Source organism: Aythya marila, assembly GCF_965140915.1.
Source record: "Aythya marila genome assembly, chromosome: 35".
NCBI classification, from domain to species: domain Eukaryota; kingdom Metazoa; phylum Chordata; class Aves; order Anseriformes; family Anatidae; genus Aythya; species Aythya marila.
The window spans coordinates 78,066-93,443 of record NC_139076.1 but is presented as its reverse complement, the minus strand read 5'-3'; the positions used below and the strand labels follow the sequence as shown (position 1 = coordinate 93,443).

At 57.2% G+C, this 15,378-nt stretch overlaps 1 protein-coding gene across 1 annotated transcript; it reads left to right on the top strand.

Annotated features, from left to right (window-relative positions):
- Window positions 1–635: 635 nt before the first annotated feature.
- On the top strand, window positions 636–15,320 carry SYVN1 (synoviolin 1). Its single transcript, XM_082782092.1, has 16 exons — window positions 636–785; window positions 1,784–1,932; window positions 2,558–2,650; window positions 3,367–3,519; window positions 3,603–3,651; window positions 4,510–4,613; window positions 4,698–4,824; window positions 5,088–5,187; window positions 5,264–5,329; window positions 6,334–6,450; window positions 7,629–7,780; window positions 9,846–9,968; window positions 10,056–10,130; window positions 10,206–10,392; window positions 12,382–12,478; window positions 13,755–15,320. Exons 2-16 carry the CDS (start codon window positions 1,801–1,803, stop codon window positions 14,226–14,228), a joined length of 2,049 nt encoding a protein of 682 aa, XP_082638218.1. The 5' UTR covers window positions 636–785; window positions 1,784–1,800; the 3' UTR covers window positions 14,229–15,320.
- The last annotated feature ends 58 nt before the right edge of the window (window positions 15,321–15,378 follow it).

Genomic DNA, 15,378 nt, shown 5'->3' with positions numbered 1-15,378 from the left:
CCTTCGCCTCCTCGCTCCCCCCTCCCTCACCTGAACAGGACGCGCGGGGCGTGGCGAGAGGCGGGACCACCTTAACCCCGCCCCCCGCCGGCCTCCGCCTATCTATAGGCCGCACGCCCACGCCGCCGGCCAATGAGAAGCGGAGTAGGAAGAAGCCGCCCGCCCCACCCCTCTCCCCTCAGGCCTCGCTGTCAGTCAAAGCCGCGAAGGCGGGGTTTCAAGAGAGGCCAGCCAATCAGAAGCGCGAGACGGAGGGAGAGGCGCTGCTGATAGGCTGAGCTCTTTGAGGGGACAGTAGCGGGCTGAGGCCGAGCTCAGCTCATCGCGCCCCCCCCGTCTCACTTCCTCTTAGCAACAGCCGCGCGGGAGATTTTTCTGATTGGTCGAGAGCCACGCGGGCTGGCCAATGAGAGCGAGCCACGGGACCCTTGGCGCTCCCGCCCCCTCCCTCTGCGCCGGCTGAGGGGCGGCTCGGACCGTACCAACTGCGGGCGCGGGGGGGGGCTAACCCATGTTAGTTACAGGGGGAACCGCAGCGCCGCCCCCCGCTCCCTGAGGGTAATTAAACTGAAAGATAAATCCCTTGAGAGCTAAAAGGGAGACGGAGGAATTTAGGCGGAGGGGAAACGGCGAAAGGCCCCCTTCGTTCTGTCCTCCCCCCACCCCCCCCGCAGGGCGGCGCTGTGGTGCAGGCCGGGCGGAAGTGAGGTGTCTCGCGCCGAGGCGCTTCCGGCTGAGGGAGGAGCGGCCTGAGGCGGGGGGCGCGGCGGCGGCGGCGGGGCCGGGTGAGTGGGGGAGGGGGCTGGGGGGGGCTCGGAGCCTGAGTCGTGAGGGGAAAAGGGGGGATAAGGGGGCGGGGGGGGGTCGTGGTGGCGGTTTGGGGGTGGTTAGAGGGGGCTGGGGGGGGGTTAGGGGGCGTGGGGGGGCTTTGGGGGGGCTTATGGGGGGCTGTGACGGGGAGGGGGGGGCTTTGGGGGCGTTTAAGGGGGGTGTGATGCAGTGGGGGGGTCATTGGAGGGCACGTAGATAGGGATTGAGAGATTTAGGGGGTGTGGGGAGGCTTTAGGGGCGCTTATTGGGGGGCTTTGGTATGAAGGGGGGTGTTTAGGGTATATAGGTTGGAGTGGGGGGGCTTTGGGGGTGCTTATGGGGGGTGTGATGCGGTGGGGGGGTGGTTGGGGGGGGTCACGTAGATAGGAATGGGGGGTTTAGGGGGTGTGGGGTCTCTAATGGGGGTGTTTATGGGGGGTGTGATGCAGTTGGGGGGCGCATAGGTAGGGTTGGGGGGGTGTGAGGGGATTTTGGGGGTATTTATGAGGAGCTGTGGTGGGGGGGCACATTGGGAGGAGTTAGGGGGGCTTAAGGGGGGTGTGACGCAGTGGGGGGGGTGGTTGGGGGGCACGCAAGTAGGGCTGGGGGGGGTGTAGGGGGGTGCTGGGGGCACTTCTAGGGGGCTGTGACGTTTTGGGGGGAGGTTGGGGGGCATAGGTAGGGCTGGGGGGGCTTTGAGGGGGTTTATGGGGGGTGTAAGTAGGGGTGGGGGGATGTGAGGGGGTGTTGGGGGGTGCTTATGGGGGGAGTTTGGGGCAGGCACAGATGGGGGTGGGGGCACTTACAGGGTACAACAGCTGCAGGGGGGGGGGAGCCACGAACGGGACCAAATTTGAGGCCAGACCCCGGGATTTAACAACCCCCAGCTCCCACCAAGCCTCAACCAGCCCCGATACCCCCCCTGCTAACCCTTTTTTTTCCCCCAAAACCCCCTTTTTTCCCCCCCCTACAGGCGGCCGGGCCGCGGAGATGCTGTGCACGGCGGCGGTGATGGCAGGCAGCCTGGCGCTCACCACGGCCGTGGTGGCCCACGCCTACTACCTCAAGCACCAGTTCTACCCCACCGTGGTTTATCTCACCAAATCCAGCCCCAGCATGGCCGTGAGTACAAAAAAAAACCCCCCCCCGGGGCAAAGATTTGGGGCTGAAATCCCGCTTTTGGGGGGAGGAAGCGCGGAGCTGCCTCCCCGGTTGTTTTTCTGCGGGTAACGGCTGCGAGGAGCACGAGGTTTGTTCCTTTCCTGCCCCCGAAGCGTTCCCCAGCGGCTTTGCTGGCGGGTAATTAATTAATTAGGGGTGGTTGAGGGGAAACGAAGCCGGCGGCGGCGCGTGGAGTCACGCCTGAATGCCGTGGGGGGGCTCGCTTCTGCTTTCAGGGCCCCAAAGTGGCCCTTTTCGCCCTGCAGCAGCCCCTTTTTCCCCAAAAATGCCCCCTTTTGGCCCCAAAGTGGCCCTTTTCGCCCTGCAGTGACCCCTTTTTCCCCAAAAATGCCCCCTTTTGACCCCAAAGCGGCCCTTTTTGCCCTGCAGCAGTCCCTTTTTCCCAAAAAATGCCCCCTTTTGGCCCCAAAGTGGCCCTTTTCGCCCTGCAGTGACCCCTTTTTCCCCAAAAATGCCCCCTTTTGGCCCCAAAGCAGCCCTTTTTGCCCCCCAACTGCCCCCTTTTCACCCCCAAAGCACCTCTTTTTCCCCAAAAACCTCTCCCTGTCTCTCTTTCCCCCCGCAGGTTCTCTACATCCAAGCCTTCGTGCTGGTTTTCCTGCTGGGCAAATTCATGGGCAAGGTTTTCTTCGGGCAGCTGCGGGCAGCAGAGATGGAGGTGAGCCGAGCTTGGCCCGAAATCCTCCGATTTTGGGAGGGTTTGGGACTCCGGGGCTGAATCCTTTGGGGCTGAGGGGGATGTTAACAGGTTTTAGGGCTTTTTATTGGATTTTGGGGGGGCTCAGAAGTGCTTTATTAGACTTTTTTCCGCCCTGGGGAGCAAAATTCTTAGATTCGGGGAGAATTTAGGACTCCAGGGCTGAATCCTGCAGGGCCAAGGGGAACGTTAACATGTTTTGGGACTTTTCTTTGATTTTTTTTCCCATCCTGGAGGGCTTGAGGGCACTAAATCCTCCGGTTCAGGGTAAGTTTAGGACTCCAGGGTCGAATCCTGAAGGGCTGAGGGGAATGTGAACGGCTTTTAGGGGTTTTCAGTGGATTTTGGGGGGGCTCAGAGGTACTTTATTAGACTTTTTTCCACCCTGGGGAGCAAAATTCTCCGATTTAGGACTCCAGAGCTGAATCCTGAGGGGCTGAGGGGGATGCTAACAGGTTTTAGGGCTTTTTATTGGATTTTGGGGGGGCTCGGAATTGCATTATTAGACTCTTTTCCGCCCTGGGGAGCAAAACCCTTAACTTTAGGGAGGATTTAGGACTCCAGGGCTGAGTCCTGTGGGGCTGAGGGGGATGTTAACGTGTTTTGGGGGGATTTCTTTGATTTTTCGGGGTATTGTGGGCTCCCTGAGCGTGCTGCCAGCTGCCTTTGTCCTGCAGCACCTCCTGGAGCGCTCGTGGTACGCGGTGACGGAGACCTGCCTGGCCTTCACCGTCTTCAGGGACGACTTCAGCCCCCGCTTCGTCGCCCTCTTCACCCTCCTCCTCTTCCTCAAGTGCTTCCACTGGCTGGCCGAGGACCGGGTGGACTTCGTGAGTGGAAAAAACAGGCAAAAAAGCTCGATTTTGGGTCCGGAGGGGATTTTTTTTTAGCGTTTCCTCCCTTTTCCCCGCAGATGGAGCGCAGCCCCAACATCTCCTGGCTCTTCCACTTCCGTATCGTGTGTGAGTGGCGCCTTCCCCCCCCCACAGGGCCGCTTCCCAGCCCGGGGGGGGCTTTGCCCCCTCTGCAGCTGGGCAGAAAAGATAATTTCGGTGCCTTATTTGCATAAAAAAAAAAAAGCGTGGGGTGAGATAACGTTATCAGGGCCGCTCTGTTAGAGAGGGCCCAGCTGGGGATTTAACGAGCTCTGGGGTTTGGGTGGGGAGAAGGGGGTGTCAGGAGGGGTTTGGGGCGTGTTTTGGGGGGAAAATGGGGTCCCTGGTGCATAGGAAGACACTTCTTGGAGGGAAAGTGGGATCTCAGATGTGTAGGAAAATGTGTTTTGGGTGAAAATGGGATTCCAGATGCGTAGGAAGACGCGTTTTGGGGGAAAATGGGGTCTCAGCTGTACAGGAAAATGCTTTTTTTGGGGGGAAATGGGGTTGAGGTGTATAGAAAAACATGTTTTGGGGGAAAATGGGATCCCAGATGTGTAGGAAAATGCTTTTTTGGGGGAAATGGGGTCCCAGATGTGTGGGAAAACGCTTTTTTGGGGTAAATGGGATCCCAGATGCGTAGGAAAATGCTTTTTTGGGGGAAATGGGATCCCAGATGTGTAGGAAAATGCTTTTTTGGGGGAAATGGGATCCCAGATGTGTAGGAAAATGCTTTTTTGGGGGAAATGGGGTCCCAGACATGTGGGAAAACGCTTTTTTGGTTGTGGGGAAGGGATTTGGAGACCCCGAACGGGCTGGGGGAGGAATTAGCAGGGGATTGGCCTTGCAAACAGGGGCTGGGATGTGAGCAGGGGGGGTTCCTAACGAGCTGGTGGTGCTGCCAGCCTCGTTAGTGGTGCCAATTAACCCCCCTAACCGCCACAGCCCTGATGTTCCTGCTGGGGATCCTGGATTTCCTCTTCGTCAGCCACGCGTACCACAGCATCCTCACGCGGGGAGCCTCTGTCCAGCTGGTTTTCGGCTTCGAGGTGAGGCCCCGCTCCCTGTTCCGCCCCCAAAACCCCCCCCAAAACGGGTCCTGAGCCCCCCCCTGCCCTCTTGGTGCCCTGCAGTACGCCATCCTCATGACCATGGTGCTCACCATCTTCATCAAGTACGTGCTGCACTCCATCGACCTGCAGAACGAGAATCCCTGGGACAGCAAAGCTGTCTACATGCTCTACACGGAGCTCTTCACGGGTACGCCGAGCTCCCGCTGCCCTTTTCCTTCTTTCCTCCCCAATTTATTTAGTTATTTATTTATTTTTTCCCTTAAAATCCCCTTTTTCCCACCCCGTTGGGTTTTCTCAGCAGCGGGATTTGTGGGCGGAGGCGGGTAACGAGGTGGAACAACCCCCCCCCCCCTAAATCCCCTCCTAAACCGCTTTTGGGGTCCCGTCCTCCTTCCCCCACCCCACAACTGCTTAAAACCCTTTCCTAATTTTCTTCTTTCCCCCCCTCAGGCTTCATCAAAGTCCTCCTCTACATGGCCTTCATGACCATCATGATCAAAGTGCACACCTTCCCCCTCTTCGCCATCCGCCCCATGTACCTGGCCATGAGGTGAGCGGCTTCGGGGCGGCTTTTGGGGCCGGGGGCGCTTGGCTGTGACCCCAAATTTGTCCCCGTTGCCTCGCAGGCAGTTTAAGAAAGCCGTGACTGATGCCATCATGTCGCGCCGCGCCATCCGCAACATGAACACGCTGTGAGTCCCCGCGCCGAAAAATGAGGGGGAGGAGGGGTTTTTTTGGGGGAAAACAACTCGTTTTTAGCACGGGAAAAGGGGTGGGAGGAGCTTGGAGGGTTGGGGATGCCCCAAAACCCCTTTTGGAGAGACCTCGGAGGGGGAAAGGGGCTGTGGATGCCCTTAAGACCCCCTTGGAAAGACCTTGTAGGGTCATGGATGCTGTGAAATCCCCCTTGGAAAGATCTTACGTGGAGAAAGGGGTCGCAGAATACCTTAAATTCTCCTTATAGGGGGAAAAACAGGTTGTGGATGCCCTTAAATACCTCTTGGAATGACCTTGTAGGGTCGTGGGTGCTGTGAAATTCTCCTTGAAAAGATCTTATAGGGACAAAGGGGTTGCAGAATCCCTTAAACCCTCCTTAGGAAGACCTCGTAGGGTTGCAGATCCCGTGAAATTCCCCCTGGAGAGACCTTGTAGGGTTGTGGGTCCCATGAAATCCCCCTTGGAAAGATTGTATAGGGACAAAGGGGTTGCAGAATCCCTTAAATCCCCCTTACAGAGGGAAAAGGGGTTGTGCATCCCCTTAAATCCCTCTTGGAGAGATTCTATATGGAGAAAGGGGTTAAAAGATGCCCTTAAATCCCCCTTGGAAAGACCTTTATAGGGTTGTGGATCCCACGAAATCCACCTTGGAAAGATCTTACGGGGAGAAAGGGCTTGCAGGTGCTCTTAAATTCCCCTTGGAGAGGCCTTATAGGGCAAAAAGCATTTATGGATCCCCTTAAATGCCCCTTGGAGAGACCTTATAGGGGAAAAAGGGGTTGTGGATCCCCTTAAATCCCCCCTAGGAGAGACTTTTACAGGGAAAACCTCTTTGCAGACACCCCCAACCCCCCCCTAAAGCTTGAGTTCAGCCACAAACCCCTGGAGGGGGTTTGGAGGTGCTGCAGGAGGCTGTTCCCGGTGCCTTTTCCCCCAATTTTTTCCCCGTAACCTCTTCTCGACCCCGTTCCCCCCGCAGCTACCCCGACGCCACCCCGGAGGAGCTGCAGGCCGTGGACAACGTCTGCATCATCTGCCGCGAGGAGATGGTGACGGGGGCCAAGCGCCTGCCCTGCAACCACATCTTCCACACCAGGTGGGGGCCCCAAGGACACCGGGGCAAAGATTTGGGGTCTTGGGGGTGGGATTTGTCCCACAGGACGAAGGGTTTGGGGTCTGGGGGGTGTTATTTGTCTTGCAGGACCAAAAAAATGGGGTCTGGGTTTTTTTTTTCACCTCTCAGGACAAAGATTTGGGGTCTGGGGTGTGAGATTAATCTCACAGGATGAAGGTTTGGGGTCTATGGGGTGTTATTTGTCCCACAGGATGAAGGTTTGGGGTCTATGGGGTGTTATTTGTCCCACAGGATGAAGGTTTGGGGTCTGGGGGTGCTATTTGTCCCACAGGAGGAAGGGTTTGGGGTCTGGGGGGTGTTATTTGTCACGCAGGACCAAAAAAAAGGGGTCTGGAGGGTGTTGTTCACCACTCAGGACAAAGATTTGGGGTCTGGGGTGTGAGATTAATCCCACAGGATGAAGGTTTGGGGTCGGGGGGGTGAGATTTGTCCCACAGGAGGAAGGTTTGGGGTCTGGGGGGTGCTATTCACCACTCAGGACAAAGATTTGGGGTCTTGGGGGTGGGATTAATCCCACAGGATGAAGGTTTGGGGTCTGGGGGGTGGGATTTATCCCACAAGATGAAGGTTTTGGGTTTGGGGGGTGTTATTTGTCTCACAAGATGAAGGTTTGGGGTCTGGGGGGTGTTATTTGTCTTGCAGGACCAAAAAAAATGGGGTCTGGGGGGTGTTTTTCACCTCTCAGGGCAAAGATTTGGGGTCTGGGGGGTGTTTTTCACCTCTCAGGACAAAGATTTGGGGCCTGGGGGTGGGATTTGTCCCACAGGATGAAGGGTTTGGGGTCTGGGGGGTGTTATTTGTCACGCAGGACCAAAAAAATGGGGTCTGGGAGGTGTTATTTGTCACGAAGGACAAAAATTTGGGGTCTAGGGGGTGGGATTTGTCCCACAGGACAAAAATTTGGGGTCTGTGGGGTGTTCCCTGTCACCCTGGACAAAGATTTGGGGTCGGGGGGGGGTGTGACTTGTCAAGGTGGACGTAGATTTGGGGTCTAGGGGGTGTTACTCATCCTACAAGACAAAAATTCGGGGTTTTGGGGGTGTTATTTACCTCGGCGGTCAAAAATACGGGGTGTGGGGGTGTGGCTTGGGGGCAGGGTGGTGGTAAAACCCCAAATCCTGCTTTTTTTTCCCCGGCAGCTGCCTGCGGTCGTGGTTCCAGCGGCAGCAGACGTGCCCCACGTGCCGCATGGACGTGCTCCGCGCCTCCCTCCCCACGCAGCCCCCCCCGGAGCCCCCCGAGCAGCCCCAGCCCCCGCCGCAGACCCCGCCGGCACCGCAGCCCCCGAACTGTGAGCATCAGCACCCCAAAAAAGGGGAGAAAGGGACCCAAAAGGGGAAAACGCGCCCCAAAAATGGGAAACGTCGGCCGAAAGAGGAAAAAAAACGGCCCCAGAAAGGGAAAATGTGCCCCCAAAAGGGAAACCTACACCTGAAAAGGGGGGAAAATGTGCCCCAAAAAGGGAAAACACACCCCAGAAAGGGAAAACGTGCCCCAAAGAGGAAAAAACCTACTCCAGAAAGGGAAAATGTGTCCCCAAAAGGGAAACCTACACCTGAAAAAGGGGAAGAATGTGCCCCAAAAAGGGAAAACCCACCCCAGAAAGGAAAAATGCACCCCCAAAAGGGAAACCTACACCTGAAAAGGGAAAAGTGTGCCCCAAAGAGGGAAACGCTACCCCAGAAAGGAAAAATGTGCCCTAAAAAGGGGAAAATGCACCCTGAAAATGGGAAAAGTCTGCCCCAAAGAGGAAAAAAAACAGCCCCAAAAAGGAAAAACTTGCCCAGGAAAGGGAAAATGTGTCCCCAAAAAGGGGAAAAATGTGCCCCACAAAGGGAAAAATGCGCCCCAAAGAGGGAAAAGCCTACTCCAGAAAGGGAAAATGTGCCCCCAAAAGGGAAACCTACACCCAAAAAAGGGGAAAAATGTGCCCTAAAAATGTAAATATGCCCCAAAAAAGGGGAAAACGTGCCCCAGAAAAGAAAAACATGCCCCAAAAAAGGGGAGATGCACCCCAAAGAGGAAGAAAGCTGCCCCAGAAAGGGAAAATGTGCCCCAAAAAGGGAAAACCCTGCCCAAAAGGGGAGAAGCCCATCCCAAAAAGGAAAAAGCTTGCCCCCGAAAATGGGGAAAAGCGACCCTAAAAAAGGAAAAACACAGCCCAGAAAGGAAAAAAACTCTCAAAAAGGGGAAAGCTGGTCCTGAAAGGGGAAAATGTGCCCCAAAAAAGGGAAAACAGGTCCCCAAAAAGGGAAAAACTGCCCCAGAAAGGAAAAAAGTGCCCCCAAAAAGGCAAAACACCCCAAAAAAGGGGGAAGAGCCACCCCAGAAAGAAAACCCGCACCCAAACCCACAGCTTTTTGCTTCTGGGATGCCCCAAAACTGTAGGATTTCAGCCTGGTTTCTGTGAAACTCTAAGCGAACAGCAAACCCACACCTTCAGGCAGTCATTTTAAGGCCATTTTGGGGTGTTTTGGCTGATTTCTCTCTTTCCCCCAGTCCCGCAGGGGATGCTGCTGCCCTTTCTCCTGGGCATGTTCCCTTTCTGGCCCCAAAAAGTGTAAAACTAATCCTAAAAAAGGGAAAAACTGACCCCCAAAAGGGAAAATCAACCCCAAAAAAGAAAACTTCTACCCCAAACTACGGCTTTTTGCTTTCGGGGTGTCCCAAAACTGTAGGATTTCAGCCTGATTTTGGGGAAACTTGAGGCCAGCATTGATGCTGCGCCTGCAGCCAACCATTTTAAGGCCATTTTGGGGTGTTTTGGCTGATTTCTCTTTTTCCCATAGTCCTGCAGGGGATGCTGCCTCCTTTTCCCCTGGGCACGTTCCCCTTCTGGCCCCAAAAAGTGTAAAACGAACCCTAAAAAAGGGAAAAACTGACCCCCAAAAGGGAAAATCAACCCCAAAAAAGAAAACTTATACCCCAAACTACGGCTTTTCGCTTTTGGGGTGTCCCAAACCTGTAGGATTTCAGCCTGATTTGGGGGAAATTTGAAGCCAGCATCGAAGCTGTGCCTATAGCTGACCTTTTTAAGGGAATTTTGGGGTGTTTTGGCTGATTTGTCTTTATCCCATAGTCCTGCAGGGGATGCAGCCTCCTTTTCCCCTGGGCACATTCCCCTTCTGGCCCCAAAAAGGGAAAAACTGACCCCCAAAAGGGAAAATCAACCCCAAAAAAGAAATCTTCTACCCCAAACTACGGCTTTTTGCTTTTGGGGTGTCCCAAACCTGTAGGATTTCAGCCTGATTTGGGGGAAATTTGAAGCCAGCATTGAAGCTGTGCCTATAGCTGACCTTTTTAAGGGAATTTTGGGGTGTTTTGGCTGATTTTCTCTCTTTTTTTTTTCCCCCCAGTCCCACAGGGGATGCTGCCTCCCTTTCCCCCGGGCATGTTCCCCTTCTGGCCCCCAGTGGGGCCCTTCCCTCCCGCCCCCAACGGCTCCGACAACCCCACTCCCAGCCCCTCTGCCGCTTCAGGTGAGCCTCACCCCCTCTCCCCACATCAATTTTGGGGCCGAACTTCCCGTTTCCCACCCCGTTAACCACATTTTTTTAACCCCTTAGCTCCCAGACCCGCCGACGCCTCCGCCCTTCCCCTCCCGCCCCCGTGGCTGGCGATGCCGTGGCCTCCGCTTTTCGGTAAGCCTCCGATTGATTCTTTAGGGGATTTTTTAGGTTTTTTTTCTTTCGTCTCTCACCGTCGGCCCCTTTTAGGGTTCCCCCCGATGCCGGTGCCCCCCGCGGGCTTCGCGGGGCTGACGGCGGAGGAGCTGCGGGCGCTGGAGGGCCACGAGAGGCAGCACGTGGAGGCGCGGCTGCGCTGCCTGCGGGACATCCACACGCTGCTGGACGCCGCCATGCTGCAGATCAACCAGTACCTGGGCGTGCTGGCCGCGCTGGGGTAGGGCTGGGGGGGGATTTGGGGGGGCTTGGGGGGGCTGGGAAGGGATTTGGGGGGGTTTGGGGGAGCTGGGAAGGGGTTTGGGGGAGCTGGGAAGGGATTTGGGGGGGTTTGGGGGGGCTGGGAAGGGATTTGGGGGGGATGGAGGGGTGTTAGGTGGGATTTGGGGGGGCTGGGAAGGGATTTGGGGGGGTTTGGGGGGGCTGGGAAGGGATTTGGGGGGGGGTTGGGGGAGCTGGGAAGGGATTTGGGGGGTTTGGGGGGGCTGGGAAGGGATTTGGGGAGGTTTGGGGGGGGCTGGGAAGGGATTTGGGGGGGTTTGGGGGGGCTGGGAAGGGATTTGGGGGGGTTGGGGGAGCTGGGGGGCATTTTGGGTGGGATGGAGGGGTGTTAGGGGGATTTGGGGGGGCTGGGAAGGGATTTGGGGGGGTTTGGGGGAGCTGGGGGGCGTTTTGGGGGGGATGGAGGGGTGTTAGGGGGGATTTGGGGGGTTGGAAGGGCATTTGGGGGGGTTGGAGGGGCATTCGGGGGGTTTGGGGGAGCTGGGAAGGGATTTGGGGGGGTTTGGGGGGGCTGGGAAGGGATTTGGGGGGGGGTTGGGGGAGCTGGGGGGCATTTTGGGTGGGATGGAGGGGTGTTAGGGGGATTTGGGGGGGCTGGGAAGGGATTTGGGGGGTTTGGGGGAGCTGGGGGGCGTTTTGGGGGGGATGGAGGGGTGTTAGGGGGGATTTTGGGGGGCTGGGAAGGGATTTGGGGGGGGTGGGGGGGCTGGGAAGGGATTTGGGGGGGTTTGGGGGGGCTGGGAAGGGATTTGGGGGGGTTTGGGGGGGCTGGGAAGGGATTTGGGGGGGTTTGGGGGAGCTGGGAAGGGATTTGGGGGGGTTTGGGGGGGCTGGGAAGGGATTTGGGGGGGTTGGTGGAGCTGGGGGGCGTTTTGGGGGGGATGGAGGGGTGTTAGGGGGATTGGGGGGGGGTTGGAAGGGCATTTGGGGGGGTTGGAGGGGCATTTGGGGGGTTTGGGGGGCTGGGAAGGGATTTGGGGGGGTTGGGGGGAGCTGGGGGGCATTTTGGGGGGGGAACGGTGGGGTGTTAGGGGGGATTGGGGGGGTTGGGGGGGATTTGGGGGGCCGGGAAGGGATTTGGGGGGGTTTGGGGGAGCTGGGAAGGGATTTGGGGGAGAATGGAGGGGCGTTAGGGGGGATTTGGGGGGTTTGGGGGAGATGGGGGGCGTTTTGGGGGGGGGAACAGAGGGGTGTTAGGGGGTATTTGGTGGGGCTGGGAAGGGATTTGGGGGGGTTTGGGGGAGCTGGGGGGCATTTTGGGGGGGATGGAGGGGTGTTAGGGGGGATTTGGGGGGGTTTGGAGAAGCATTTGGGGAGGGTTTGGGGGATTTGGGGGGGGTCTGGTAAGGGATTTGGGGGGGCTGGGAAGGGGTTTGGGGGAGCTGGGGGGCGTTTTGGAAATAGGGGAATTGGGGAAAAAGGGGGAAGATTTGGGGGGGAAGGGTTATGGGGATATGGAGGGAATGGGGAGATTTAGGGGGATTTGGGGGGTAATTGGGGAGGAAAGGGGGGTTCTGGGGTCTTGGGGGCGATTAGGGGGTGGGGGGGATTAGGGGGGTGGGAGAGTTTTTAGGGGGAGAAGGGGATTTGGGGGATTGGGGGTCAGGGAATGTGAGGGGGTCGGGAGGTTAAAGGGGGAATTTGGGGGGAAATTCAGGGGGAAGGGGGAGATTGGGGGGAAAAATGGGGTAAATTGGGGGGTTTGGGGGAGAAAAGGGGGGATTGGGGGGAATTGGATAGGGGAAGAAGAAATTGGGGGACAGGAGAAATGAGGAAGGGGAAAATTGGCAGGAAAGGGAAAAATTGGAAAGGGCAAATAGGGGAGGGGGAAGCGAGGCAGCCCCGCGCAGCCCAGAAACCATTTGGGGGGATTTCTTTTCCTTTTTAACCTTTTTCTCCCCGTTTTCTCCCCGTTTTCTCCCCCTAGGCCTCCCCGGCCCCCTACCACCCCCCCCCCAGCCCCCCCACCACCACCACCACGGAGCCCGGTGCCCCCCAGCCCCCTGCCGAGCCCAGCTCCTCTGGTACGTGATTTTGGGGGAAAGTGGTTTCAGATTGGGTTTCAGACCAGATTTCGGAATCAGGTTTGGAATCGGGTTTCGGACCAGGTGCCAGACTGGGTTTGGAATCGGGTTACAGGACCGGGTTTCGGACCCGGGTTGGAATCGGGTTTGAGACCAGGTTTGGAACCGGGTTTCGGATCCGGTTTCAGACTGGGTTTCGAATTGGGTTTCAAAGTGGTTTGGGACCAGGTTTGGGATTGGGTTTTGGACCAGGTGTCCGACCGGGATTGGAACTGGGTTTTGGATCGGGTTTCAGAGTGGTTTGGAACCGAGTTTCAGGACTGGGTTTGAGACCAGGTTTGGAACCGGCTTTCGGATTGGGTTTCAGACCGGGTTTCAAATCAGGTTTCAAAGTGGTTTGGGACCAGGTTTGGAATTGGGTTTTGGATCAGGTTTGGGATCGGGTTTCAGACCAGGTGTCAGACAGGGTTGAGAACTGGGTTTCAGACCGGGTTTAGAACCAGGTTTCCAATCAGGTTTCAGACTGGGTTTCGGATTGGGTTTCAGACTGTTTTGGGACCAGGTTTGGAATCAGGTTTTGGATCAGGTTTGGGATTGGGTTCAGAACCAGGTTTCAGACCAGGTTTGAAACTAGGTTTCGAATCAGGTTTCAGACTGGGTTTTGAATCAGGTTTCAGACAGGGTTTGGGACCAGGTTTGGGATCAGGTTTCAGACTGGGATTTCAAATTGGGTTTCAAAGTGGTTTGGGATCGGGTTTCGGATCAGGTTTCAGACTGGGTTTTGAATCAGGTTTCAAAGTGGCGTCAGACCAGGTTTGGGATCCAGTTTCAAACTGGGTTTCGAATAGGGTTTCAAAGTGGTTTGGGACTGGGTTTGGAATGGGGTTTTGGATCAGGTTTGGGATCGGGTTTGGAATCAGGTTTCAGACTGCGTTTGGAACCAGGTTTTGAATCGGGTTTCAAAGTGGTTTTGGGATTGGGTTTTGGACCAGGTGTCAGACCAGGTTTGGAATTGGGTTTGAGACCGGGTTTGGAACCGGGTTTCAGACTGGGTTTCGAATCGGGTTTCAAAGTGGTTTGGGACCAGGTTTGGGATTGGGTTTTGGACCAGATGTCAGACCAGGTTTGGGATCCGGTTTCAGACCGGGTTTCGAATCGGGTTTCAAAGCGGTTTGGGACCGGGTTTGGAATCGGGATTGAGACCGGGTTTGGAATCGGGTTTGGAACCAGTTTGACCTGGGAGCTAACGGATCCCTTTTCCCCCTCCCCCCCCAAGCCCCCCCGGGCCCCTCAGGCGCCGAAGGCTTCACCCCCCGCCCCGAGGAAGAGGAGGAGGAGGAAGAGGAGGAGGAGGAGGCCGAAGGCTTGCCAGCACCGGGCGAACCCGACACGGCCGAGCTGCGCCGCCGCCGCCTGCGGAAACTGGGGGGGGCGCCGCCCCTGGCCCCCTCCCTCTGACAGCCTCGGCCCCCCTTTTTTTTTTGGGACCCCCCCCACCTCGGCCTCCGTTTTGGGGACATTTGGGGGGGGCCCTGGAAGCCGCCCCCCTCCCCCGGCCTCCCTTTTGGGCCCCCCCCCCCCCCCCCGAGGCCGCCTCTCCCTTTGCCCCCAATTTTGGAGCCCCCCCCCGAGCCGGCCGTGTCCCCCTCCCCCCCCCGCCTCCTTTTTCCCCACTTTTCACCCCAAAAAACAATCTGGAGGCTCACACCCCCCCCCTCAGGGGGAATTCCCCCTCAGCAGCGCCCCCTGACCCGTTTTCGCCCTTTTTCACCCCGTTTTTCTCTACCTCCGGCAGCGGCGGCGGCGGATTTGGGACGGGGGTTCGGTTCTGAAAACGCCGCCCCCGCTTGAAATTGCTCAAAACCTCGTGGTTTTAACCCAATTTCCTTCTCGGGTCATCCCCGGCGGCTCTCACCCCCCCAACCCGCTTCGGTTTTGGGGTCAGACCCTGAAGCTTTGAGCCATTTGGGATTTTGGGGTGCCCTCGGCCCCCCTCCTTGCAGTATTAACCCTTTATCCTCCGGACAGCCCCGGGGGGGGGGGTTGGGGGCGTTTCACCCCTCCTGGCCCCAAAATGAGGGGTTTTCACCCCGTTTTCCCCGCGGGAAGGCGACCCCGGCCCCAAACCCCGTTGGCCCTCGCCCTTCAGTGCCTCTTCGAACCCAGCGGGCTTCCAGGAGCCCCAAAATCTCAGGAAAAATCGGGGGCAGCCGGGGGGGGGGGCCCGGGGTGGAAATTTGGGCTGGTTTAGGCGAAATTGGGCAATAACGAGGCGGGAATCGAGCTTTTAATCCTTTTTTTTTTTAATTTGGAGGGGAAAGCGCAGAGCTGTGGCCGGCCGAGGATTTTTTTTGGGGTGGTTTCCTCGGGGTTTTCCTTCGTTTCGGGGCGGGTTTGGAAAGGGGAGCAAAGGAGGGGGGGGGGGCTGCAAAGGGGGGGGGCAGCTGGCCCCAAAAACGCCCTCTTTAACCCCAAATCCTTCCTTTTGAACCTAAAGCCTCTCCTTTTGGCCCCAAAACCTTTCTTTGTGACCCTAAAATCTCTCCTTTTCACCCCAAACTTTTTTTTTTTTGACCCCGAAACCCCTCGTTTTGACCCTAAATCAGCCCATTTTGCCCCAGGCTCCTTCCTTGTCATCCCAAAACCACCCCCTTCCATCCCAAATCCCCCTTTTTGACCCCAAACCCCTTTTTTGACCCCTGAAACGCCCTGTGTTGACCCCAGATCCCCTCCTCTTCACCCTAAAACCCCTCCCTTTGACCCTAAGCTCTTCCTCCTGCCCCCAAAATCTCCCTTTTTCACCCCAAAACCCCTTTTTGGCCCCCAAACCACCCCCTTTCACCCTAAACCCCTCCTTTTCGCCCCCAACCCCCTCCTTTTCGCCCCAGAGCCCGCCCCCG

Excerpts from the sequence above, each read along its gene's own strand:
- SYVN1 (XM_082782092.1), top strand. The coding sequence starts at position 1,801 with ATGCTGTGCACGGCGGCGGTGATGGCAGGCAGCCTGGCGCTCACCACG. Across the intron at positions 1,933-2,557 it reads AATCCAGCCCCAGCATGGCC|GTTCTCTACATCCAAGCCTT; the intron begins GTGAGTACAAAA and ends TTCCCCCCGCAG. Across the intron at positions 6,451-7,628 it reads AACCACATCTTCCACACCAG|CTGCCTGCGGTCGTGGTTCC; the intron begins GTGGGGGCCCCA and ends TTTCCCCGGCAG.